Source organism: Phoca vitulina, unplaced genomic scaffold (genome assembly GCF_004348235.1).
Source record: "Phoca vitulina isolate PV1807 unplaced genomic scaffold, GSC_HSeal_1.0 scaffold3, whole genome shotgun sequence".
Taxonomy (NCBI): domain Eukaryota; kingdom Metazoa; phylum Chordata; class Mammalia; order Carnivora; family Phocidae; genus Phoca; species Phoca vitulina.
In genome coordinates, this window is record NW_022589706.1 from 50,303,594 (window position 1) to 50,331,430 (window position 27,837).

The following is a 27,837-nucleotide window of genomic DNA, read 5'->3' on the forward strand; positions in this document are numbered from 1 at the left end:
CAAGACCATAGCAGAAATTCAATGATATTCAAGGAAAGGAGAAATTATTCCTTGTTTTAACCTTTTCAGGGTGCCAATTACTTTATGCCAGTTACCCAGATACCATGTGAATTTTTCAGGATTCTCCAGAGAAACAAAAACCAATGTGTGTGTGTGTGTGTGTGTGTGTGTGTGTGTGTGTTCATTTATTTATATTCATACATATACACACATACACACGTATATCCCTATATATCCAGATATGTGGAAGGGGAGTATGAGTGACTGTGGGTATGTGGATGTGTAAAGAGGTTTTTTTTAAGCTTATTTATTTATTTTCTAGTAATCTCTGCACCCAATGTGGAGCTTGAACCCATGACCCCGAGATCAAGAGTCACACTCTCTTCTGACTGAGTCATCCAGGCACCCCGAAAGAAATTTATTTTAAGAAATTTATTCATATAATTTTGGGGGCCAGCTAGTCCAAAATTCATAGGTTGGCAGACTAAAAATTATGCAAGAGTTGATGTTACGGTCCTGAGTCTGAAATCTGTAGGTGTCAGGTTGAATGCTAGGGCAAGGTGTCTATGTACAGTGTTGAGGCAGAATTCTTTTTTAGGGGGGCACCTGGGTGGTTCAGTGGGCTAAGCATCTGACTCTTGATTTTGGCTCAAGTCATGATCTCAGGGTAATGAGATGGAGCCCTGCATTGGGCTCCATGTTGAGCATGGCGTCTGCTTAAGAGTCTCTCTCTCACTCTCCCTCTGCCCCTCCCATTCCCCTTCTCTCACTCTCAAAAAAAAAAAAATTTCATTTTTTGGGAAACCTAGTTTTTTGTTCTTAATGTTTTCAACTGACTGAAAAGGCCGACCCACATTTGTGAAGATAATCTCCTTTACTTCAAGTCAACTGATTAGAAACATTAATCGCATCACAAAATAACTTCACAGCACCATTTAGACTAGTGTTTGACCAAACAACAGTGCAACATAGTCTAGCCAAGTTGACACATAAAATTAACCATCACACCATTCCCTGTAAACTTTAATTAAGCTGTGAACAAATTCCCAGAAAGATGTTGGTTTTCACACAAGATTAGAGAGAGGTGAGTACATGGGGGGGACCCATCGAAGATTCCCCTTGTTAAATAAGTCAATAGCTGACTTAAAATCATGTCATGGGAGGAAGGTAGCCTTGAGTTTGTGTTCAGCACCAGATGGGTCCAAAGTTAGCTTTTCTACCGTTCCTCTGTGTCCCTGAGCACTGAATAAAATTTGAGTTAGTGGTTCTACCATTGTCTAGATTCCTGCTAGAACCTGATTTTTAGAATATCTGCTTTCTAGAACCTGATTTCTATAATAACAAGGAGCTCAATTGCTTTGCAGTTAAGAAGCAGCCAATACTGTTCTGCCAACTAATGACTAAAAAGGCTAAAGGGATTTTTCTCTATAAGACATGTTTGTCTCAGCTGTTACAGTTGAGGAAAAGCAGGGCTTGCTAAAGGACCTCAGGGCCATACTTTGTTAAGACCCCTTTGGTGTTCTTACGTATCTGTGCCTACAACTGAGTCTTTGACTCTCCTAAAACAAAGCAGAAAGTTCTGCTGGCATCTGCAAACTGTCTCGCAGACCTCCGTGCATTCTCTGAGGCCATTCATTCGGCTGCCTTTGGCTTGGGTCCTCTTCTGGCTCTTACCAAGGCTGCTCTCCTGGACTATACCACTGTTGCCCAAGACCTGTTCAAAAAGAACCACTCACTTAAGGTTAAATCATACGTAAGCTGCAGTTACCTCTAAGGCCACGGTGCCATAGATTGATCCAAAGCTTCTCACCAAGGCTGCAGGGGTCAAAACTGGCCCAAAACAATCCTTATTAAAGCACCAAAGTCACAAATCTCTCCCTTTATACCAGAGATTAAGGAACAGAAACAAATGCCCTTTTCATTCCAAGAGCCTCTCCTCATGTGTGCTTTATCTACAATTTTGTTATTTCATTTTTCAAGGTTCTCAGTCCAACACAACTGGGTCCCTTACAGACCAACAGAGACTACTCTTCTTGGCCCAGCTTCTGTACAATATTAAGAAATAAAACAAATGATTAAAGATGAAGCTAAATTATTGTCATTATTATTGACAGAGACCAAGCTGGAAAATATGACTTTAGGTCTTAGCCAAAGAGAATTACTAAACCAGAGAGTTAGACAGAATTTCTCTCTTAAGAAAGAGTACAGGCTCACTCCCAGGAGAAGAGAGTAGCAATGAGCAAAACATGCCAGCCATTCTCTCAAATTTATCAGTTAGATAAGACACTTCACCTCTCCAGGAGCAGAGTGAGTAAAGGAGAAAATAGCAACTCAAAATTAAAACAACCAAGCTCTCTTCACTTTGAGGAAATCTCAGAAGTGTCCTCACTATCACTGGGCAATGCTCATCCGTTCACTCACCTGCCCCAGCAGCTAATTTTTTATCATTTTGAGATTTTGGCCAGCCCTAAAGAGGGCATGGCTCAGCCTGAGAGGGTGTTTCCTGGTGCTTAGCTGGAAAGCATGAGCAGCACTATTGTCCTGGGAATCACACAGTTGGGAGGAGTTCGGCAGTTCAAATATTTCTTGGTTCCTAGTCCTGCTAAATCCTTGGAAGGATACTTTTTGAACCTATAATCTAATTCTAACTGCATAGTTAAAGAAAAATAGATTTTTTGAAGAAAAGTATCTGAAGAAAAGGCTATGGTTAATGAGCTCTATTGGAATAAAATAAAGGGTCAAATAGGTCTTCAGGGACCATCTGGCAAAAGAGTTCTCATAGACTTGAGGCATAAAGTGTAAGAACTGTATGACATTCCTCAAATTATTTTTGTTGTTGTTATTATTCTTGTGAGCCCATTAGATTAATTATCAATTAAGAGGGGCACAGACAAATTGGGTCTAAGATAGCGATTTGAGAAGGTGCAAATAATAGTAACAAAAATAATAAAGTGACAAAATGTTGGATAGAGTCTGTAGCCAGTTATTGGAGCCAGATTATGAGGTATCCAATAGATGGTGACAATTTTAAAAATCTTTTACTACATTTCTTTCAAGAAGAATTATTTACTTTGGAGATGATATTTCTACATCTTCAGACTTTCCTCTAATTCTGAGCCCTGAGACTGATTATGAACTATTATTACAAAAGAAAGAAATAGTAAGTGAGGAAAAGAGTCATGAATTTACTATGGGTGAGGTAGATAGAAGTTTGTTTAGTACATAAGTTGTTTTCCTCTTCTGTATGCGGTCTCCAAGTTTTCTTTGGAATAGAAGTCATGTTTTCATTGTGCAAGTGTTAGTTAAGAAAATAACTTCAGGCCTCAAATGCTCTCAATATATTCTCTGTTATATCAGTTAAGGAAATAATTATTACCACATATCTTTGGCAGATAAAAACATATTCATAAGTTGTCATGTGCATGATCATCTGAATCTGTGCTTACATATTTTAGCTATTTTCTTACATAGTATTTCAGAGCTGAAAATTTATGCATCTGAACTTCTATAGACCTTATTTTTTAGCCATGGTTGGCCTATATTCTGTCTGAATGAAATTATTTTATAAATAAGAAAATAGATAAGCCTGGAAATTGGTAGGTATACTTAGAACTCTTTTTGTGGTATGTCTTAAACCTATGCATATCATATCTAGTAATTTAATCCTTAGGTTGAACTCAAGGAAAATGCACCAAAAATATGTATACCAAAAATATGAACAAGAACATTCATAGCAGTAGTATGCATAAAAAACAAACTGGAAACTCTTTCAATATACAAATAAATACTTGTATATTCCCACAATAAAATATGTATAGTAATGAAAATGAAAAAAAAAAAAAAAACAACTAATAGTACAAGCAACACGGATAAATCACCCAATAATAGTGTTGAGGGAAAAAGGTCAGAAAACCAAAGAATCCATCTATATAATTCCAATAACATAAATTTCAAAAAAGCAAACCTAACCTATGGTGTTGGAAATCAGGATTGCGATTTTCATTGTGGGGATTATTGACTGCAAAGGAGTACAATGGAGGGGAAGGCTCTGATATGCTGATATTCTGTTTCCTGAGATATGGATCTGGTTACCCAGATGTGTTTATTTGGGCATATTTATCAGGATACTTAAGTTTTGTACACTCTTCTGAGTATGTTATGCTTCACAAAATGTAAAACTGTGTTGACAATTGAAAATTCACATATTGCCATAGAACTTCTGTAACACTGAACATTGCCTTCACCAGTAGGCTGCATTGAATTTTACTTTATATCTGTTGACTTTGTTATGTATTCCTGCCTTTTTCTGGTTTATTTTCCTTGTGTTTTGGCTTTGTTGTAGAAGTCCAGTGTGCTTCAAGCCTAAGACCTCAACATATATTAATAAGAACAATTCAGGCAAAAAAATGTGAGTAGTTTTCACATATAACGATCTATTTAGAAATTTAGCTTTTATTCAATGGAAGGAATAATACGCAGGAAATAAGCAAAAATGTTAATGAAATGGAATTTGCACAAATAGTTTAAGCTAGTGAATAGGTCACACATTGAGCAAACTGTGCTGGAAAAGTTACTAATTTCTTTTATTTTGAAACACAGTACACATTTGGCTATAGGCCCAGGGTAGAGCTGTATAATTCACTAAACTTCCTCCTTTCAAATTATATTAAATCACCAGTTTTAAGTTTTATTTACTTAATTTTTTGCATTTCCAAATATGAATCCAGTCAGTACTCTTACATCTATCTATCTATCATCTATCTGTCTATCATCTATCTATCATCTATCTATCATCTATCTATCTATATATCTATCTATCTCTATCATCTATCTATCATCTATCTCATCATCTATCTGTATCTATCACCTATCATCTATTATCTATCTATCTATGTATCATCTATCTATCTATTTATCATCCTGTCTACCTATCTATCATCTATCCATCTGGAAGTTACTTGGAAAACAAGAAATAGCTCATCTTCATCACTTGGAAATAACAATAGGTAATATAACCATTGAATTAACTTTTGTGTTTATATAAAATGCATAACCTGAGGTCACTGTCCAGGCTACATTAGAATCTCTAAGGAGAAGCACAAGAATTTTACGTTCTTTACAAATGCCTTCAATATGCTCAAGAATTTTGATAGTCCTGTTAATAGGACTAGAGGAAGAGAGGAGATATAGGGGATACAAGTTGCAAGGAAATATTTGTCCTTTCTCTTCCTTTTCCTCCCCTACTCAAATTTGCATGAGAAGTTTCTCAACAAGATTTATGACAGCTTGTTCTCTTCCTCCCTGAATAGGAGAGAACAGGACAGTCAGTCCTCATCTTATGAATAGGCTGCATTACAAAAACTATCTTATTAGTCATGTATTTGGACTCTATGCATTGTACCAGAAACATTCCTTTCTAATTAGCGAGTTTTTAAATCAACACTCAAAACATACATTAATTTAGATGAGCTTGAACTGTGCCATCTTTTAAAAAGTGATAAACAAATGCCAATAATACCATAGCTTATGAGAGAAAGGCATTCACAAATCTAATCTTTCACAAGTTTGCAGGAAGTGTACCTGCAACAGTGGGTCTCTGAAAGTGGAAAGAGCTTAGAACGTTTACATTGTCAGCTTGGGCATCGTTACATGAATATGTTTATGAGAGTATTTTGAGAGTTAATCTAATATCTGAAGGAGATTATTTATACATAATTCTATATATTGTCAGAATAGTTAAGAATGACATTTTGGAGTAAAACAGACTTAGATTGAATCTTAATTTAAAGTTTCAGTTTTCTCACTTTATCTTCTTCCAGTTTTATTAAGCAATAATTGACGTACATTCCTGCATAAGTTTAAGGCATACAGCATGCTGGTTTGATTTACACATTAATGTAAATGAGTCCGGTGGGTCCAGTTAAGATCCATATTCTCATATACATACATTAGAAAGAAAAGAAGAAAGGAAAATTAAAAAAAAGAAAGGGAAAAAATTCTCCTCTGATGAGAATTCTTAGGATATACTTTCCTAACAACTTTCTTATTTATCATAAGCAGTGTTAGCTATAGTCATCATGTTGCACATTACATCTCTAGCACTTAGTTATCTTATAACTAGAAGTTTGTACCTTTGAGCACCTTCCCATAATTCCCTCTCCCACCACTCTCTGCCTCTGGTAACCACAAGTCTCATCTCTTTTACTATGGATTTGTTTGTTTGTTTTTCCTTAGATTCCTCATATAAGTGAGATCATACAGTATTTGTCTTTCTCTGTCTGACTTATTTCACTGAGCATAATGCCTTCAAGGTCCACCCATGTTGTTGCAAAAGGTAAGATTTCCTTATATTTTATGGCTAAATAGTATTCCATTATATGTGTATATATATATATATATCACATTTTCTTTATGCGGTCATCTGTTGATGGACACCTAGGTTTTTTCCATGTCCTGCCTATTGTAAATATTGTAAAAAATCTTTACTTTATATGTATATATATACTATAACTTCTTTATCCATTCATCTAGCAATGGACCCTTAGGTTGTTCCCACATTTTGTCTATTGTAAATAATGCTGTGGGGTACAGACATCTTAACAAGTTAGTGTTTTTGTTACCTTTGGATATATTACCAGAAGTGGAATTGCTGGATCATATAGTAGTTCTATTTTTAATTTTTTGAGGATTTTCCACACTGTTTTCCTCATAGTGGCTGTACCAATTTACAATCCCACCAACAGTGCACAAAGTTTCCCTTTTCTCCACGTCTACACCAGCATTTGTTATCTCTTATCTTTTTGTTGATGGCCATGCTAACAGACATGAAGTGATATCTCATTCTTATTTTAATTTCCATTTCCTTAATGACTAGTGATGTTGAGTATATTTTCATGTACCTATTGGCCTATATTTTTTGGAGAAATGCCTATTCAGGTGCTTTGCCAATTTATTGTTTGGATTGTTTGTTTGTTTGTTTGTTGTTGTTCTGCTGTTGAGTTGTATGAGTTCTTTATATGTTTTGGATATTAATCCTTTACCAGATATATGGTTTGCAAATATTTTTTCCTATTCTGTAGGTTGTCTGTGCACTTTATTGATGGTTTCTTTTGTTGTGCAGAAGCTTCTTAGTTTGATGTATTCCTACTTATTTATTTTTATTTTGTTGCTTGTGCTTTCGGTGTCATCTCCAAAAAATCGTTACCAAGACCAACGCAAGGAGCTTTGTTCCTATGTTTTCTTCTAAGAGTTTCATGATTTCAGGTCTTACATTTAAGATTTAATTCACTCAAGTTAATTTTGTGAGTGGTGTAAAATATGGGTCTGGTTTCATTCTTTTACATGTGAGTATCTATTTATCCCAGCACCACTTGCTGAAAAGACTATCTTTTCTCCAGTGAATATATACTTGGCTCCTTTGTCAAATATTAGTTGACCATATATGCTCGGGTTTATTTCTGGGCTTGCAATTCTGTTCCATTGGTCTATTTGTCTGTTTCTATGCCAGTATCATACTGTTTTGATGACTATTGCTTTATAGTATAGCTTGAAATTAAGAAGAGTGATATCTCCTGCTTTGTTCTTCTTTCTCAGGGTTGCTTTGGCTGTTTGGGATTTTTTGTCATTCCATATAAATCTTGTGAGTGCTTTTTTCTATTTCTGTAAAAAATACCATTGGAATATTGATAGGGATTGCATTGACTCTATAGATGGCTTTTGGTAGTATTTACATTTTAACAAAATTAATTCTTGAAATCCAGGAACATGGGATGCCTTTCCATTTATTTGTGTCCTCTTTGATTTTTTTTATCAATATATTATGGTTTTCAGCATGGAAATTTTTCATCCTTCTTAGAAATTAAGACAAAGTATTATTGTAATTACTGGTAAGAAAATTCTTTCAACATCAGGTAGACTTCAATTCTTTGCTTTCAACAAATAACAAGGAAGGAAGACCTATGATATGAGAGTTGTCATCCAATGAATTGTTAACATTTTTGATTCTTTTGATGATTTTTGGCATTTGATTTTTGTCATGTAAATCAGAACCAATGGGGATACACACACACACACGACATACATACATGTATATATGTGTGTGTTTTATACACTTATGTGTGTATATACATACATGAACATATATCTATATCTATCTATATATATATATGTATATATCAAGAGATTTATTGCAAAGGGTTGGTTTGTATGATTGTAGGGCCTAGGTAGGCAAGTCTGAAATCTGTAAGGCAGACCTTGAGACTGGAAAGTCTAAAGCAGGAGCTGATGATATTGCATTCCTTAAATGGAATTTCTGAATTTCTTCTTCTTCAGGGATATCTCAGCTCTACTCTTAAAGCCTTTCAACTGATTGGGTCAAGCCCACACAGATTATCAATGATAAGTTCCTTTATATAAAGTCAACTAATGGTAGATATTAACCATATCTATAAAATGTCTATACAGCAACACCTATATTCAAGTTTGGTGAAATAGCTGGGTAGCATAGCCTGGACAAGTTGATATATAAAACTGACGATCACATATACCAACCTCAATGAATATATCAATATAGTATTGTGTTAAAAAGGAGTCTGAAGCTATAATTTAATCCAGCATGGAAAAGTGCCTTGATCTATTAGTGCAATAGATATATGCTATGTTTATTTAATTTGTGTCATTTATTTATTTTTTTAATTAGGCCCTTATTTTTTTTCCATGCAAAAGGGTGCTTTTATTTTTATTTTATTTTATTTATTTATTTTTTATTATGTTATGTTAGTCACCATATCATTAGTAGTGTCAGCATGGAAACAGCACTTCTTGGACCATGTTAATAGGGAGGAGGGGAACTTCATTCTAAGCCATAGCACACAGAGTTTGAATAAGATAAGTACTTTCTCTGTTGTCCATACTAGTCTAGGAAAAGGCAAGAATATCCTATAAAAACATAACAATTGGCCCTAAATTTAGGGAATTTGGAAGCTCAGAGTCAGGAGCAAAACTGAGACCTGATTGATGACATGCACACAAATCTGTTTTAAAGGCACATTTTCTCCTTTATAAATCCATTTGACTGCCCAAATCAGGTCATAACTGCCCCCATTTTAACAAATTATAGCTCTGTTCTTCAGATTGGTCACATAGACTCTAAATCTCTGTGCGGAACTGAAGCTCGGTTCCAGACATTTCCTTCTTGTAAATGACATCAAATTTCTCATTTTGGGCCACTGTGAAGTAATTCTTCCAGTCACCTGCTTTCCCTAAAAATAAATAAGAAAACATATTAAGGAATAATGTATTTCCATTATGAAGGAAATCTAATGAATACCAAAAGAAAAGGTTCAAAGAGTTAAAGACTTTCCTTGTATTTGAATACTTTAAAATGCCATTTCTCCTTTACTGGTCATTCCTGCCATCTAGAAAGGTCGTTTAGAGCTAAATAGAACCTGACTTTTTCTTTTTTTGAAATATAGTTGACATACAATATTAAATTTGTTTCCATTGTACAACATAGTGGTTCGACACTTATATCCATTAAGAAATGATCACCATGATAAGTGGAGTTGTCATCTGTTATTACAATATTATTGACTATATTCCTTATGTTGTGCTCTGTATCCTCGTGACTTATCTATTTTATAACTAGAAGTTTGTTCCTTTTAATTTCCTTCATTTATTTCACCTATTCCTCCACCCCCCTCCCCTCTGGCAATCATCAGTTTGTTCTTTGTATTTATGAGTCTGTTTCTGTTTTGTTTTGTTTTATTTATTTATTTTTTAGATTCCACATGTAAGTGAAATTGTATGATATTTGTTTTTCTCTGTCTGACTTGTTTCACTTTAGCATAAAAACCTCTCGGTCCATCCATGTTGTTGCAAGTGGCAAGATTTTGTTTTATTATTATTATTTTTTTATGGCAAGTAGTATACACTTGTATGTATATACCACATCTTTACCCATTCATCTATTGATAGTCACTTGGGTTGCTTCCATATTTTGCCTATTGTAAATAATGCTGCAGCGAACATAGGGGTGCATATATCTTTTTGAATTAGTGTTTTCATTTTGTTACCCAGTAGTGGATTGCTGGATACAGTAGTTCTATTTTTAATTTTTTGAGGAACTTCCATATTGTTTTCCACAGTGGTTGCACCAACCCAACTTACATCCCACCAACAGTGCACAAGTGTTTCCTTTTCTCCACACCATCGCCAACACTTATAATTTCTTGTCTTTTTGATACTAGCCATTCTGATAGCTGTGAAGTTGTATCTCATTATGGTTTTGACTGACTTTTAAAGATACATTCTGAGAAGGGTTAATTTTCCTGTCTAAATTTATAGAACATACAATAGTTTCCTGAAAGAGATTCTTTTAGTGTTTCTGTTTGTCATGGGTCATAGGGTTACTACTGAACACTCAATCAATGGTCAGGGCAGATTTTATTTCATGAATTAGTTTGGGAAACTGCACAAATAACTGGTCATCAATGCAACCAATCCATGAACTAAAAAGTTGATAAGTATCATTTCCTATGAATTTATTAATGAAGATAGTATGATACTTGAAGGATACCATTTTCCCTGAGTTCACTAGACTTATACTGTATTTGCATTTTAGATGAGAAGAATAGCATTTAAAGTCAAATGTAGAACATTCTTGAACCATCTGTACAAAAGCAAAACTTTTGGGAACAAATTTGAATTTAATTTCTTATACTTGGATGCTGATAAATATTTATCTGAAAAATAAATTCTTAATATACTGTAAATGTGCTTGGAGATAAACATTTGCTTTATTTTATGAAATATTAAATATGTCCTATTGAATTGCAAGCCACATTAATCCATGATGCCTTGATGAAGATTTCAAATCCTTTTAATGAAAAACATCCCCATAAACAATGTTGTTTCCCTGGTTATTATACTTTGCTCTGTGTTTACCAAAAGGTAAGAGCTCTTTGTAATGTGATAGTAGTGTATATTTGGAATAGTTCATCTGTAAAGATATCATTAAAAACAAAAAGCACAAATTAAACAATAAAAAGTCATATATAAAGTATTCTAATGATTTTCTATTTTGAGTATTAATCATATAATATACACAAACACACTTGCTTCACAAGAGTAAGGGAAGTATAAAAATTTTTTTGATAAAGTAAATGCTGACCAAAGCCCAGATTTTTCTGTTTTGCTGCAATTTGGGACATAAGTATAAACACTGGACATTATCTGTCCTCTTCCTACTTTTACTACTTTTACATTGTGTGATTAAATTATGACATTGATTTAGATTACATAGACTGGGGGCCTGGGAAAAGATGGCGGAGGAGTAGGGCACCCTATTCCAACCAGTCCCCAGAATTGAGCTGGATATCTACCAGACCACTCTGAACACCCACAAAATCAGCCTGAGATGTAAGAAGATAGATCTGGATCTCTACAAACAGAATATCGCAGGTAGTTGGTTTTGAGGTACAAAGCTGGGAGCCGTGATTCCGCGGGCAGATTTTGGAGGATAAATGGCAGGGGGAGGGAACCTGGCTGTGGGGATCCTACACCACAGGTGAGCGATAGCCTCCCGAGCTGGGGACCGGGCAGAGTCGCAGACCAGTAGCAGCGGGGAAAGAACTTTAGGGTAGCCCCCCAGACTGAAAGCTGGAGTGGGGCCCTGTGTGCAAACCGGGGGTGGCTGGTGGTTCTAGAAGCACAAAGGGCAGAGACGTACCCCGACCTGGAGGTGAGGACTGGGAGTGCTGCAGAGGGGTGCACAACCCAGGACACTGCAGTTTATAGCAGCACAGCCAGAAATGGAGATAGTGTAGCCTGGAGAGCTCACTGAAGAACAGACTGCAATCTCTCTGCTCTGAGGCAGAGGGTTGGAAATGGTCTCTTCTGCTCTGACTCACGGAAGAGATGCAGAAAGCTGCCAGGGAAAGCCACCAGAGAACAAAAGCCCCAAAAACTGATTCCCGATGAGCCCATCCCCCGCCACAGGGGGCAGAGCAACTCTGCCCAAACAGGGTTGCCTGAGTAACAGTGCAGCAGGCCCCTTCCCAGAAGACAGGCTGGGAAAACAAGAGGCTGGCAACCCTAAGGTCCCTAGAAAACAGGTGCATCTTGCTTGGGTTCTGGTCAATAATTTGGACTCTATACATTCCTTCAACCACCCCTTAACAGAATGACTAGGAGGAGGAACCCCCAAAATAGGAAAGACTCAGAGACTATGACTTATGCCACAGATTTACAAATGGATTCAGATATAACCAAGATTTCAGAGATGGAATTCAGGCTAGCAATTGTGAAGACAATGGCTAGAATGGAGAAATCAATTAATGGCAACATAGAGTCTCTAAGGGCAGAAATGAAAGCTGAATTGGCAGAATTTAAAAATGATATCCATGAGATCCAATCTAATCTAGATAATCTAACAGCTAGGGTAAGCAAGGCAGAAGAAGGAATTAATGACCTTGAAGACCAATTAATAGATTAAAAGGGAAAAGAGGAGGCCAGGGAAAAACAATTCAGAATCCATGAAAATAGAATCAGAGAAATAAGTGACACCATGAGGCGTTCCAATGTCAGAATTATTGGAATCCCTGAGGGGGTGGAGAGAGAGAGAGGATTAGAAGATATATTTGAGAAAATCATAGCTGAGAACTTCCCTAAACTGGGGAATGAAACAAACATTCGTGTCCTTGAGGCAGAGAGGACCCCTCCCAAGATCAAGCAAAACAGGTCAACACCCTCGCATGTAATAGTAAAACTTGCAAACCTTAGAACCAAGGATACCATCTTAAGGGCAGTTAGGAGGAAGGTATTCCTTATGTACAGAGGGGGGAACATCGGAATAACGTCAGACCTATCCACAGAGACGTGGCAAGCCAGAAAGGCCTGGCAAGACATATCCAAGGTACTAAACGAGAAGAAGATGCAGCCAAGAATACTTCATCCGGCAAGGCTGTCATTTAGAATGGATGGAGAGGTGCAGAGCTTCCAAGACCAGCAGAAACTGAAAGAATATGTGACCACTAAGCCGGCCCTGCAAGAAATATTAAGGGGGGTTCTATAAAAGGAGAAAGACCCCAAGAGTGATATACAACAGAAATTTACAGGGACAAACTATAAAAACAAGGTCTTCACAGGCAACATGATGACAATAAATTCACATCTTTCAATAATCACTCTCAATGTGAATGGCCTAAATGCTCCCATAAAATGGCACAGTGTTGCAGATTAGATAAAAAGACATGACCCATCCACATGCTCTCTACAAGGGACTCATTTTGAACCTAAAGATACATCCAGACTGAAAGTGAAGGGATGGAGATCCATCTTCCATGCCAGCGGACCTCAAAAGAAAGCTGGGGTAGTAATTCTTATATCAGACAAATTAGATTTTAAACTAAAGACTGTAGTTGGAGACACAGAAGGACACTATATCATTCTTAAAGGGTCCATCCAACAAGAAGATCTAACAATTGTAAATATCTAAGCCCCCAACATGGGAGCAGCCATTTACATAAGCCAACTGTTAACCAAAATAAAGAGTCAGATTGATAAAAATACTTTAATTGTAGGAGACCTCAATACTGCACTCTCAGCAATAGAGAGATCACCTAAGCAGAAAATCAACAAATAAACAAGAGCTTTTAATGACACCCTGGACCAGATGGACCTCATAGATATATACAGAACAGTCCACCCTAAAACAACACAATACTCATTCTTCTCGAGTGCACATGGAACTTCCTCCAGAATAGACCACATACTGGGCCACAAATCAGGTCTCAACCGATACCAAAAGATTGAGATTATTCCCTGCATATTCTCGGACCATAATGCTTTAAAACTGGAGCCCAATCACAAGAAAAAATTTGGAAGAAATTCAAACACTTGGAAGCTAAAGACCACTCTGCTCAAGAATGTTTCAGTCGACCAGGAAATCAAAGAAGAACTTAAACAATTCATGGAAACCAGTGAGACTGAAAACATATTGGTCCAAAACCTATGGGATACAGCAATGGCGGTCCTAAGGGGGAAATACATAGCCATCCAAGCCTCACTCAAAAAAATAGAAAAATCCCAAATTCACCATCTAACTCTACACCTTAAAGAACTAGAGAAAAATCAACAAATGATGCCTAAGCCACGCATTAGAAGAGAAATAATTAAGATTAGAGCGGAGATCAATGAATTAGAAACCAGAAACACAGTAGATCAGATTAACGAAACTAGAAGTTGGTTCTTTGAAAGAATTAATAAGATCAATAAACCACTGGCCAGACTTATCCAAAAGAAAAGAGAAAGGACCCAAATTAATAAAATTATGAATGAAAAGGGAGAGATCATACCTAACACCAAGGAAATAGAAACAATTATTAGAAATTATTATCAACAAATATATGCCAAGAAGCTGAGCAACCTGGATGAAATGGATGCCCTCCTGGAAACCTATAAACTGCCAAGACTGAAACAAGAAGAAATTGACAACCTGAATAGGCCAATAACCAGTAAAGAGATTGAAACAGTGATCAAAAATCTCCCAAAAAACAAGAGTCCCAGGCCTGATGGATTCCCTGGGGAATTCTACCAAACATTCAAAGAAGAAATAATACCTATTCTCCTGAAGCTGTTTCAAAAAATAGAAACAGAAGGAAAGCTTCCAAACTCATTCTATGAGGCCAGCATTACCTTAATCCCCAAACCAGGCAAAGATCCCATCAAAAAGGAGAATTTCAGACTGATATCCCTGATGAATATGGATTCCAAAATCCTCAACAAAATCCTGGCTAATAGGACCGAACAATACATTAAAAAGATCATCCACCACGACCAAGTGGGATTTAGCCTGAGATGCAAGTGTGGTTCAATATTTGCAAATCAATCAATGTGATAGAACACATTAGTAAGAGGAGAGAGAAGAACCATATGATCTTCTCAATTGAGGCAGAAAAACCCTTTGACAAAATACAGCATCATTTCCTGATTAAAACTCTTCAGAACATAGGGATAGAGGGAGCATTCCTCAAGTTCATAAAATCCATCTATGAAAAACCCACAGCGAATACCATCCTCAATGGGGAAAAGCTGAGAGCCTTTGTCTTAAGATCAGGAACATGTCAAGGATGCCCACTCTCACCACTATTGTTCAACATAGTACTAGAAGTCCTAGCAACAGCAATCAGACAACAAAAAGAAATAAAACGTATTCAAATTGGCAAAGAAGAAGTCAAACTCTCTCTTTTCACAGATGACATGATACTTTATGTGGAAAACCCAAAAGACTCCACCCCAAAACTGCTAGAACTCATACAGCAATTCAGTAATGTGTCAGGATACAAAATCAATGCACAGAAATCAGTTGCTTTCTTATACACTAACAATGCAACTGTAGAAAGAGAAATTAGAGAAATGATTCCATTTACAATAGCATCAAAAACCATAAGATACCTCAGAATAAACCTAACCAAAGAGGTAAAGGATCTATACTCTAGGAACTACAGAACACTCATGAAAGAAATTGAAGAAGACACAGAAAGATAGAAAAACATTCCATGCTCATGGATCAAAAGAATAAACATTGTTAAAATGTCTATGCTACCCAGAGCAATCTATACCTTCAATGCCATCCTGAACAAAATTCCAATGACATTTTTCAAAGTGCTGGAACAAACAATCTTAAAATTTGTATGGAATCAGAAAAGACCCCGAATCACCAAGGAAATGTTGAAAAAGAAAAACAAAGTTGGGGGCATCACATTGCCTGATTTTGAGCTATATTACAAAGCTGTGATCACCAAGACAGCATGATACTGGCACAGAAACAGACAAAAAACCAATGGAACAGAATAGAGAACCCAGATATAGACCCTCAACTCTATGGTCAAATAATCTTTGACAAAGCAGGAAAAAATATGCAATGGAAAAAGACAGTCTTTTCAATAAATGGTGCTGGGAAAATTGGACAGCCACATGCAGAAGAATGAAACTTGACCATTCTCTAACACCATACACAAAGATAAACTCAAAATGGATGAACGACCTCAATGTGAGACAGGAATCCATCAAAATCCTAGAGGAGAACATAGGCAGTCACCTCTTTCGTATTGGCCACAGCAACATCTTTCAAGATACATCTCCAAAGGCTAGTGAAACAAAAGCAAAAATGAACTTTTGGGACTTCATCAAGATAAAAAGCTTCTGCACAGCAAAGGAAACAGTCAACAAAACAAAGAGGCAACCCACAGAATGGGAGAAGATATTTGCAAATGACACTACAGATAAAGGGCTGGTATCCAATATCTATAAAGAACTTCTCAAACTCAACACCCAAAAAACAAATAATCAAGTCAAAAAATGGACAGAAGACACGAACAAACACTTCTCCAAAGAAGACATACAAATGGCTAACAGACACATGAAAAAATGTTCATCATCATTAGCCATCAGGGAAATTCAAATCAAAACCACACTGAGATACCACCTTACACAAATTAGAGTGGCAAAAATTGACAAGGCAAGAAACAACAAATGTTGGAGAGGTTGTGGAGAAAGGGGAACCCTCTTGTTGGTGGGAATCCAAGTTGGTACAGCCACTTTGGAAAACAATGTGGATGTGCCTCAGAAAATTAAAAATAAAGCTACCCTATGACCCAGCAATTGCATTACTTGGGTATTTACCCCAAAGACACAGATATAGTGAAAAGAAGGGCCATATGTACCCCAATGTTCATAGCAGCAATGTCCACAATAGCCAAACTGTGGAAAGAGCTGAGATGCCCTTCAACAGATGAATGGATAAAGATGATGTGGTCCATATATACAATGGAATATTACTCAGCTATCAGAAAGGATGAATACCCAACTTTTACATCAACATGGATGGGACTGGAGAATATTATGCTAAGTGAAATAAGTCAAGCAGAGAAAGTCAATTACCATATGGTTTGACTTATTTGTGGAACATTAAGGAATAGCATGGAGGATATTAGGAAAAGGAAGGGAGAAATGAAGGGGGGAAAATCGAAGGGAGAGATGAACCATAAGAGACTATGGACTCTGAGAAACAAACTGAGGGTTTTAGAGGGGAGGGGGTAGGGGGGATTGGTTAGCCCGGTGATGGGTATTAAGGAGGGCATGTACTGCATGGAGCACTGGGTGTTATACGAAAACAATGAATCGTGGATTGCTACATCAAAAACTAATGATGTATTGTATGGTGACTAACATAACATAATAAAATAAAATTTAAAAAAAATTATGTCATTGATTTAGCCAATATGGCCTCCCTCAAGACTGAGTGTACTCAACCTTTTGTTCATACATCACTTTGAACCCTGGTTAGCATCCATTTACATGCATGCCTCTTGCATTACATTATGAGGTTCTTAAAGGAAATGCATGTGTCATTCAACCTGGCATGTTCTAGAGAATATGTGCTGCATACAGGTGTTCATGAAGAGTGTTTCCTAAACATGAAATGAACAAATAAATAGGTATTATTTACATGTTTATTGACTACATGAATGAATAAATGAGTAAACAAATCTTGAATTATTTAGACTAAGAAGATGGGCTACTTTTTAATGTATTATTTACAGTCAGAAAAAACATTTCAAATGCTTACATGTCATTTACCATAATCCTCCCCCAAAACTTATGCCACAGATCTTGTTACTTTCTCCATATTTTCAGTGTTGTAACCAGACCTTTGGCAGATTGATTAAATGTATTCAAAGTCATAGATTCAGGGAGTTGAATCTATGACATGATACTTTATGTGGAAAACCCAAAAGACTCCACCCCATGCACCCCTATGAGACTAGCAAAGCCTGGATAAACCCCACATCAATCTGACCACAAAGGTATGTCTTTTTATCACTTCCAGAGGGGATGTAAAGACCGTCTCTATTATGAGACTAGCATGCAGTCTTTTCTGCTTGAAGTTGGAGAAACCATAGCACCCCGATACTGAACTTATGTTATCTACCTCTATACCCTAATGAGGTATCATGGGGTGGTACCAATTTTCATATGACTAGGAATAAAACCCTCCTGGAAGTTACATTCAGATAATCTGACAAAATGAGAATTTGCCTTGTTTAGTAAAGGAGGATTTTTTTTTCCTGATTTTTTCCATCAGCAAAATGTGTGTATGTGAGCATCAGTCTTTGTTTAGACACCATTTACAATGAAAAATTTACTTTGCCTCCTTATACCAGAGGTTAGTTTTGAAAAGTTAAATGTAATGTTTTTGAAAATAAAAACAATTTGAAAACACCAGCACTATTTGCTATTATGATAAGTAATCTAGAAAAATGTTTTAGAAAAAATTTAACCATATAATTCTTTGAAAATCAAGGGTTTTCAGTCATATGTTCATATGTACAGTACATTTTAAGGGTTATGTTTACTTCCTAGCACACCGATTGAAATTCTACCCCTTCATCTCTACTTCAATAAAGAATATTGAAAACAGAGGGTGACATTATTAGGTGGAGAGCTTCTCAAATTTAAGTAAGTACTTTGTTAAGTGTATTATTTTTATCATTAATAATTTACATTTTTGACACAAATCATAACAATAAGCTATACTATGCAGGATTTGCTTCAGTGGAATCAATAGCAAATGCCATATTCCTCTATTGTTATCTTTTTACATTAAATTTAGATTCCACGTTTCCTATAATTCAGACAGTATTTTTAGGGAGCAAAATCTTCCCATAGGGTAAAGAAAAGTCCTTTCTCTTTGTGAATCCTTAACAAAGTGACTACTGTTTTCTAAGTGATATGGGGTCTTTAAAGCAGATGGTCTTGTATTGAATGACATTAATTTATCACTGAGGAGAAGAGGGAGGCCTATGCTTATTTAGGCAAAGATTTAAGAATTAGGAATAACAATTTTAGAATGACTCACATCAGAATTGACAAAACTATTCCCATTTAGTAGCACAGTAAATAGAAGAAGAAATATGTATCAAATACCCAAGGTATTCTGGTAATGGGTTTATAATGCATTATTTCCTCACTAATTTCTAATCTGGTTCAACAACTTTTGTGGTAGGTATTTTTAGTGTCCTTATATTACAGATGAAGAAATTGGTGCCAAAACTGGCTAAGTAACTTGTTAGAGATCATTACTCCTCATTTCAGAGTAATTCATAAGAAAGTGAAAAGGGAAATTAAACTCAGCAAAATATTTACCTTTACGCATAAAAGAGGATTTGCTATGATCCATCACTGTACTTGGTAGATGTGTATAATTCACCAGAGGGTTATCCTTCATCATTTCAAATGAGGTGTGATGGACGATCTTATCCAAGACCTCATCATTCAAATTCTTCTCTAGAAATCTAACAATCTTCTTGACTTCCTGCTTTGGATTCTATCAGTGGTTAAAGAGACATACCCAAGAAAACGGTAAACAAAACATCATTAACATAATGTGAAAACTATAATATCTATAATCTGTTTTCTTAAATGTTGGTTCTGAATATTCAATCCATATTTTGTTGGGTCATCAATGGTTTCTTTTAAATTAATCATATGAATCATGAAAAAAATCAATAATTTATGTTTGGCAAAAATAGATGAAATATTTTGTTTATTCTAAATTTCATATTTTTAGTTTATATCAAAAGGACAATAAGAACAAAGCTTGGGCTAAATATTAGCAATATTTGGAGAAAAAAATAACAGCTATTTTAAGCTCAAGTTGTAATCAGATTTGAACAGTGAATATTTAGGGACCAAGTATGTTTTTATTCTTCCTGCCTTTATTTATTTGTTCTCAATCAAAATTCTTTTCTTGTTTTTAATTACAATATTTAAAAACAAAAATAATAAATTCGTGAACAACTTCAAGTATGTTTGCCTTAGAGTACTTATACCTTAGACCTTGCTTGGACGTAAATTATTAAAAATAAACTGCAGAGGCACCTGGGTGGTGCAGTCAGTTGAGCATCCAACTCTTGGTTTCAACTCAGGTCATGACCTCAGGGTCATGAGATTGAGCTACAAGTCAAGCTCCACACTCAGTGCGGAGTCTGCTTGAGACTCTCTCTCCCTTTCCCTTTGCCTATCCTTCTGCTCACACTCTTTCTTTCTCTCTCTCTCAAGTAAATAAATAAATAAATAAATACATAATAAATAAATACATAAATAAAATCTTAAAAAAAACTCCAATGAACGTGCATTAAGTTACTCATTAACTATTGGAGATACAAAGAGCAAAATCTAAGAAATGAATCATTTTCCAGATTCTAATGACATAAATTTAATATTTATAACTTTTAGGAAGCTAAACTAAACTCTATATGGATACGTCTAGAAATATTTTGAGAAGGTGATATCCAAGCTGAGTTGAAAAAGATGAGTCATAATTTACCATGATGTGTGGTCTGCTGAGGTGTTGGAGAGCGAATTTCTAGTCGAGAAAATAGTCAAAATTCTTGGTGGTATAGGGTCTCATAATGTTTTGAAGGGAGGAAAAAAAAAGCAAAGTGGTTGAAGTTAGGTTTGAGTTGTTCATAGGAATAAGAGAGGCTATAAAATTGGAAAGATAAATTGGGGTAGAAATGAGAAAATCCTTGGATGTCCCACTGAAGGATTTGGACTTTATCTCTTATGCAGGGAAGCCACAGCATTTAATAATAGGTCATTAACTGTGTGTGTGTGTTCATTGTATACACGTGTATATGTTTTGGCAGGGAGTTCCTTACAAGGGAAGTTCTGGCAATATATTATGTCTCAGACCTTGATGAGAGTAGAATGAGATGACCAATTAAGGGGTGTGAGTGCTTGGAATAAGTAAAAGGTCAGAAATGATGATAGTGGGAAAAAGGCCAAAAGAAAAGTTAATAATGGTAGTAGGAAAACCACAGATGGATAGGCAAATAGACAGCAATTTCTATTAGGGATTCAAAGCGTTTGGAGAATAATCTGGCCACCTCCAAAGTATCAATGAGTGTTAGTTTATGTTGCAGTAGAAGTGAAAGCAGAGTGCTGGTACCTACTGAATCTCCTGCTGTATTTCTTTTTCACCTCATTGATTGAGAATTTATGCAGAAGCTCATAAACCAATGTCAATTATTAGACTTTTATTTGAATTTTATTATTGATATGTAACTATAATTTTGTTCTATTGTTGTTAAACTTCTTTATATAACATTGTCTAAAAATGACTGTATGACGGGAGAAAAAGACCATCTATTAAGTATGATGAATGTACAGGTTTGAGTGGGATTCAAAAGATCTAGATATGCTTATAAAGCTGATTGGGCCAGACTGTAAATCAGTATGAATGAGTGTATTTGAATAACGCATTTTAGCTGAATAAGGAGAGAAATGGTTGACACAAGAGTGTCCTGTGGGGGGCAGCATGATGTTGGACTCAGAATGTGGACACCAGCCTGGCCCAGAAAGTGTATTTCCCCATCCTATGGAGAAAAGAGACTATATTTAGAAGCTAAAATTGCTCTTTTCATAAAGTTATTAAGTGCTACTCTGGTGTCCAGAAAGTAAGGAAAGAGTACAGAAGGACAATTTTCTCCTTATAAAGAATTCATGACTTTGGCTAATCAAATACTCAAGGGATATCACCACTTTTTAAAAGTGTTTTCATAAAACCACTTCAGTTTCACAGCTGCATATTGCCAGCAAATTGGAAATTAATTGCCTCAAGCCCTGTATAAATGGGCAATAGTTAAGTTTTAACGATAGATTCTCTAAGAGTTGCAAACAAGTGTGATGGAAGGTGACAGCCGAGGCACAGCAGAAAAATTCAGAGGACTCTTTTTGTTAAAAGTGTGAGATGTGAGAATACCCTGGGGGTTTTTCAGAAATACTTGGATCAAGAGAAATTTTACATGGAACATGATTTTTGCTATGCAAAGGAAGATTGATGTCTCTAAGATGTTTGTTATTATTGCTCATTCATTTATTTATTCATTCAAGCAATCAATTATTCATACAAGTGATTCTATGAGCCCCTATGTGTGTAAGGTGCTATATTCTGTACTGTGAATGTAGTTTCAAGAATGGTAGATATTGTACCTTACATCATGAATCTGAAAGTCTAAAATGTACCCTCATTTGTAAGTCCAATCTTCTTCAAATAGAGGAACTTGGTTTCCACATATTTCTCAGGGTGTGTGTGTGTGTGTGTGTGTGTGTGTTTGCCTAATTTGAGTAAAATGGCCTCAGACTAGGCCTGGAACTTTGCAGCAATATTTGAACTGATACTAGTTCATACAGGAAACTAGATGAATGCTCATGAGTCCCCAAACTAAGAGGGAGATAGTAAGAAAGTAAAGGAAAGGGATTTGAAAGTTATAATAGGTAGGGCATGTGAACCAATGGGATGTTCACAATATAGTGGAACCACATCCACTATATGGAAGTCAATGAGGACGATGTATTTTCAAATTTTGAAAATTAATGGACATGTATGTAAGTGATGAGTCACTAAATTCTATACCTGAAACAAATATAACACTGCATGTCAACTAACTGGAATTTAAATAAAAATTTAGAGAAAAAAAGAAAATTAATGGACAAATAACAACATTAACCAAGAGAGAATAAAAGAAGAAAAGGATTAAATGTTGGAGTCAGAGAAACAAGATGAGTTTAGTTTTGAACATGTTAAATTTAAGGGTCATTTTAATAAAAGCATGTGTCTGAATTAGGGTAGAAGTTAAAATGAAGTTTTGGGGGGATCATTAGGACATAAAGAGTTTTGGCAACAGTAGGCATGGGGTATGATCACCAAAATGTAGCAAACAGCTTATAAAGAAAGCTAAGTGACAGACGGAGATCCACAGGAAAGCCAAGAGAGCGTGATAACCTATTAAATGTAGGAAAGAATTTCAACAAGAGAAGGTGCTCACAATAAACACAATGTTTAAAAAGTATAAGAAGATAAAAATGTCATGGATTTCACCATTAGAAGTCACTAATGATCTTAGCAAGATTTGGGTAAGCAGGCATGATAAAGAGGCAATATAATCACATCTTTTTTTTTTTTTAACTCCATAGATTAAGTTGAAAATATATATTAACCCTTTACCCCAGGATGTAATGGGGGAATTATCCAGAATGAATTTCTATGATTTTACCTCTTTCATATCTTCATAGAACAAGAAAAGTATTGGGTGTTCTTCCTTTTTCTTCCACCAACTCTTAACATGATTAAACCAAGAACCATAAGCCACTAAAACCAGAGAAACAGTCTTACCATAAGCTTTCATCAAATTAAAGGTTTGTTTCTAAACAATAAATCAAATAGTACAAATATTCTGTGGAATTCAGTAACCAAGGGAACTGAATATATAAGACCAATTAAAAATATATATAATCTGGGGCACCTGGGTGGCTCAGTCGTTAAGCGTCTGCCTTCCACTCAGGTCATGATCCCAGGGTCCTGGGTTCGAGCCCTGCATCGGGCTCCCTGCTCAGCGGAAAGCCTATTTCTCCTTCTACACATCCCCTGCTTGTGTTCCCTCTCTCCCTGTCTCTTTCTCTCTGTCAAATAAATGGATAAAATCTTTAAATATATATATATATATATATATATATATATATATATAATTTGCCATTTATGGATGTACAGTAAGATTAAAACAATATAAAGTACAAAGGAAGCATTCCAATACATTGGCCTCCGTATGGGTTTTACTTGGCCTCACATGGAAGGAAACCATTCTACTACTCATATTAACTATTTGTCTAAATACTATAAATATATGTATAACAAATCTAACTGAAGATTTGGGCAGGGGCGCCTGGGTGGCTCAGTTGTTGGGCGTCTGCCTTCAGCTCAGTTTGGGCAAGTTGAACAATTCCCATTGTAACTGGAACTGAGAATAGATTTCTAGCAACTGAAAAAACATTTGAGAATATTCTCATCAAGCCAATGTTAAATACCAAATTTATATATTGATATCATAGTAAAATATTAAGTTAATCTAATTTTTTAATGCTATTTAAATGTACTTTTTACTAGCTTGGAAAAGTAAATATTTTTATAGGAAAAGTCACACCAGTAATAGTTATTAATATTATTAAAAAGGAAAAGTACTTATTGATTTCAAGCCCAGGGCTACCTACCATTTCCAGTCATGAATCTCTCCAGATACTCTTCCCAGGGACCAGGGACAGGTTCCAAATTATTCATTAAGTCAAAATGGTAATATGAGACTGCAACATCCTTGGCATTTCGAGCCAGATAAATCATCTGTGGGGAAAAAAAGAAGAAAAGCACATGGATTTAAAATCCATGAAATTAAAAACAGGAAAAATTAGAGAAAATTAATGAAACAAAAAGCTGTCTCTTTTTTTAAAAAAATGAACAAACTTGATAAACATCTAGCAAGACTAACAAAAAAGAAGACACAACTAACATCAAGAAAAAAACAGGAAGTATCACAACAAATCTTATAGCCATTAAAATTATAATGAGTATGAAAAGATGCTCCATATCACATGTCATCAGGGAAGTGAAAATTAAAGCAACAATGAGACACCACTCTATACTTATTAGAATGACCAATATCCAGAAAACTGGCACCAAATCCTGGTGAGGATGTTGAGCAACAGGAGCTCTCATTCATCGCTGGTGAGATTGCAAAAACGGTACTGTTACTTTGGAAGACATTTTGGCAGTTTCTTACAAAGCTAAACATAGTTTTACCTACAATCTGGCAATCGCAATGCTTGGTATTTATCCAAAGTTGAAAAATAAGGTCCACACAAAAAACTGCAAGTGGATGTATAGAGCAGCTTTATTCATAATTGCCAAAACGTGGAAGGAAACAAGATGTCCTTCAGTAGGTGAATGAATAAACTGGGATACATCCAGACAATGGAATATTATTCAGTACTAAAATGAAATGAGCTGTCAAGCCATGAAAAGGCATGGAAGAACCTCAAATTCATATTGCTAAGTAAAAGAATGCAATTTGAAAAAGCTACATACCATATGACAGAAGGTCATATAGTTAGACCTTCTATACATAGGTCTATGTATTTTTTATTGCCTCCATGAAAACTATGGAGACAATAAAAAAGATCAGTGGTTGCCAGGTTAGGAGGTGAGGGGGATGAATTGGTGGAGTACAGAAGATTTTTAGGGCAGCAAAATTACACTGTAGGATGCTATAATGGTATATATATGTCATTATACATTTGTCCAAATCCATTGAATGTACACCACCAAGAGGGAACCCTAATGTAAACTATGAACTTTAGGTGATTATGATGTGTCAAAGTAGGTTCATCAGTTGTAATAAATGCACCACTCTGGTGGGGGATGTTGATAATAGGTAGCTATGTAGGTATAGGGGCAGGGGATATTTGGGAAATCTCTGCCTTCCACTCAATTTTGCTGTGAACCTAAAATTGCTCTAAAAATAAAATTGCTGTAAAAAATACAGTCTGTTCAAAGAAAGAATAAGAAGAGAATTATGGGGGCACCTGGGTGGCTCAGTCAGTTAAGCGTCTGCCTTCATCTTAGGTCATGATCCCAGGGTCCTGGGATCTAGTCCTACGTCAGGCTTCCTGTTCAGCGGGGAGTTTGCTTCTCCCTCTCCCTTTGCCCCTCCCCCCTTGCTGTCTCTTACTCAAATAAGTAAATAAAATCTTTAAAAAATGAAGAGAATTATGAAACACTTTTCATTACAAAATTCCAAAACTTAGAATTCCTCACAATCACAAACTAGCAAAAGTCAGTTAAGTTGAAATAAACAATCAGAATAGTCCCACAAAGATTGAAGAAATTGAATTTCAAATTTCAAATTTCCCCAGAAGCAAATATCCAGGCACAAATATTTCACTGGAGAATATTACCAAATAATCAAATAAGAACTGACATCCTTATGTTGAGTTTTCAGAGAAGGATAGAATATCTAGGGATAGCTGGGGAATAATAGTAGCAATATTGTGCTGAGATGGGGATCCTGTTGCTACATACCTTTGGCAAACTTGATTATGTAGGTTTAGACTGAAATATATATATTTTTTAATTGAAGCACTTTCTTATGTAGCTCAGTTCTCATGGTATCAAACAAAACATTTGAGCAATTATTTACTATGTGCATGACTAAAGGGATAGGGTCACATTAAAAAATGACTTGCAGGGGCAACTGGGTGGCTCAGTCATTAAGCGTCTGCGTTTGGCTCAGGTCATGATCTCAGGGTCCTGAAGGTCATGATCTCAGGGTCCTGGGATTGAGCCCCGCATCGGGCTCCCTGCTCTGCGGGAAGCCTGCTTCTCCCTCTCCCACTCCCCCTGCTTGTGTTCCTTCTCTCACTGTGTCTCTTTCTATCAAATAAATAAATAAATAAATAAATAAATAAATAAATAAATAATAAATAAAATCTTTTAAAAAAATGACTTGCAGTGTAGAGTATACCTTGCAGTTGTTCTCCCAGAAAGACTTAGGAAGGAGATCAATTGGTAGATGCGTCTTCACAAGTCGCGGTGATGGATTCTTCTCTAATTGTTCTATTCCTGGGAAAATTTTAGTTTTATTTTAATACATTAGAGCCTTCAAGGAGCTTGCATTTCCTGATTTTCTCTGACCATTTAAAATATTTTCGAGCAGAATATAATGCTGCTAAATTTTGAACAAATCACAGGTATTATCTGGATTCTCAGAGGCAATATTGCATAATGGTTAAGGGCATAGTTGTGAGTTTAGCCTCCTTGGGTTCAAATCCTAAGTCTGTCACTTACTCATTGTGAGACATTTGAAAGTATGCTAGTCTCTGTGTTTCACTTTTTCTACCTCCAAAATGAAGGGTAGTAATATCAGCTTTAGCAATTTGGAGTTTTATCATACCTTGCATTATTATAAATCATTATGAAAATAGTTTCTGTTTCTCAAAGCGATATGGATAACTACCAATTCTCATATCAGCTATTGTTTTGCATCTGCTATTATGGTATAGACGTGTTACATTTGGAGAGCATCAGCTGTTGCACCTGCATTTTTTCATTATTTCCTCTATGTGTCAAATGTACATACATGCAAAATGAAAATGTTGTGTAATTTTTAGGTGTTAGCTGAACTCACCAAAGACACACAACTAATATGTGGGAGAATTTGGTTTCAAATCAAGTCATTGGATAAGGGGTTTGTCAACTTCCCTGAGACAGAAAATATCCATTTATTTTGTCTAGTCAGAGCTAGGATGATCCTAGGGGCTTGGATCTCACAAATAAGTGGCTTGGTCAGTCTGAAGGCACTTCTGGGATAAAGGCACACTCAGAATTCCTGACATAGACTAGGAAGAGTGGGGCAAACCCTTTTAATTTAACTATTCTTTTAATGCATTCAGTGGCCTTTATCATACCCCAGATATATCTTTTAAAGATGTCATATCCTATAGAGTCATCAACACCTAAAATCTCCTTCAGATTTCATATCCAATAAATCTTAGAGTCCTACGCATTTTTTTCACAATATTACTTAATATCCAGTCTAACCTCTAGATTACCTGTTAATCCTACATTACCTTCCCACCTTTTGCATACAAAGGCACACCTGCTCAAAATTGCATCTGACTCACTCATTTAAAACAATCTTAAGCTTCATTCGTTTACAAAAAGTTATTACATATGCTAAAAAGCCACTCAATCTCTATTAAAACATCCTTTTATTAAAATATTCTATGTAGGGGTGCCTGGGTGGCTCAGTCGTTAAGCGTCTGCCTTCGGCTCAGGTCACGATCCCAGGACCCTGGGATCGGCCCCTCGTTGGGCTCCCTGCTCCGCAGGAAGCCTGCTTCTCCCTCTCCCACTCCCCCTGCTTGTGTTCCCTCTCTCGCTGTGTC

General features: G+C 36.0%; 1 protein-coding gene across 1 annotated transcript in view; it reads right to left on the minus strand.

The window, feature by feature from the left end:
* Positions 1 to 9,035: 9,035 nt before the first annotated feature.
* LOC116628089 (sulfotransferase family cytosolic 1B member 1) overlaps positions 9,036 to 27,837 on the minus strand; it is a 34,687-nt gene continuing 15,885 nt past the window's right edge. Inside the window, exons 4-8 of the mRNA XM_032398193.1 lie at positions 26,415 to 26,512; positions 24,112 to 24,238; positions 23,121 to 23,215; positions 19,207 to 19,387; positions 9,036 to 9,260 (exon numbers count right to left, since the gene is read on the minus strand). Of these exons, the coding sequence (XP_032254084.1) occupies positions 9,148 to 9,260; positions 19,207 to 19,387; positions 23,121 to 23,215; positions 24,112 to 24,238; positions 26,415 to 26,512 (614 nt within the window). The 3' untranslated portion in view covers positions 9,036 to 9,147. The remainder of the gene's footprint in view (positions 9,261 to 19,206; positions 19,388 to 23,120; positions 23,216 to 24,111; positions 24,239 to 26,414; positions 26,513 to 27,837) is intronic.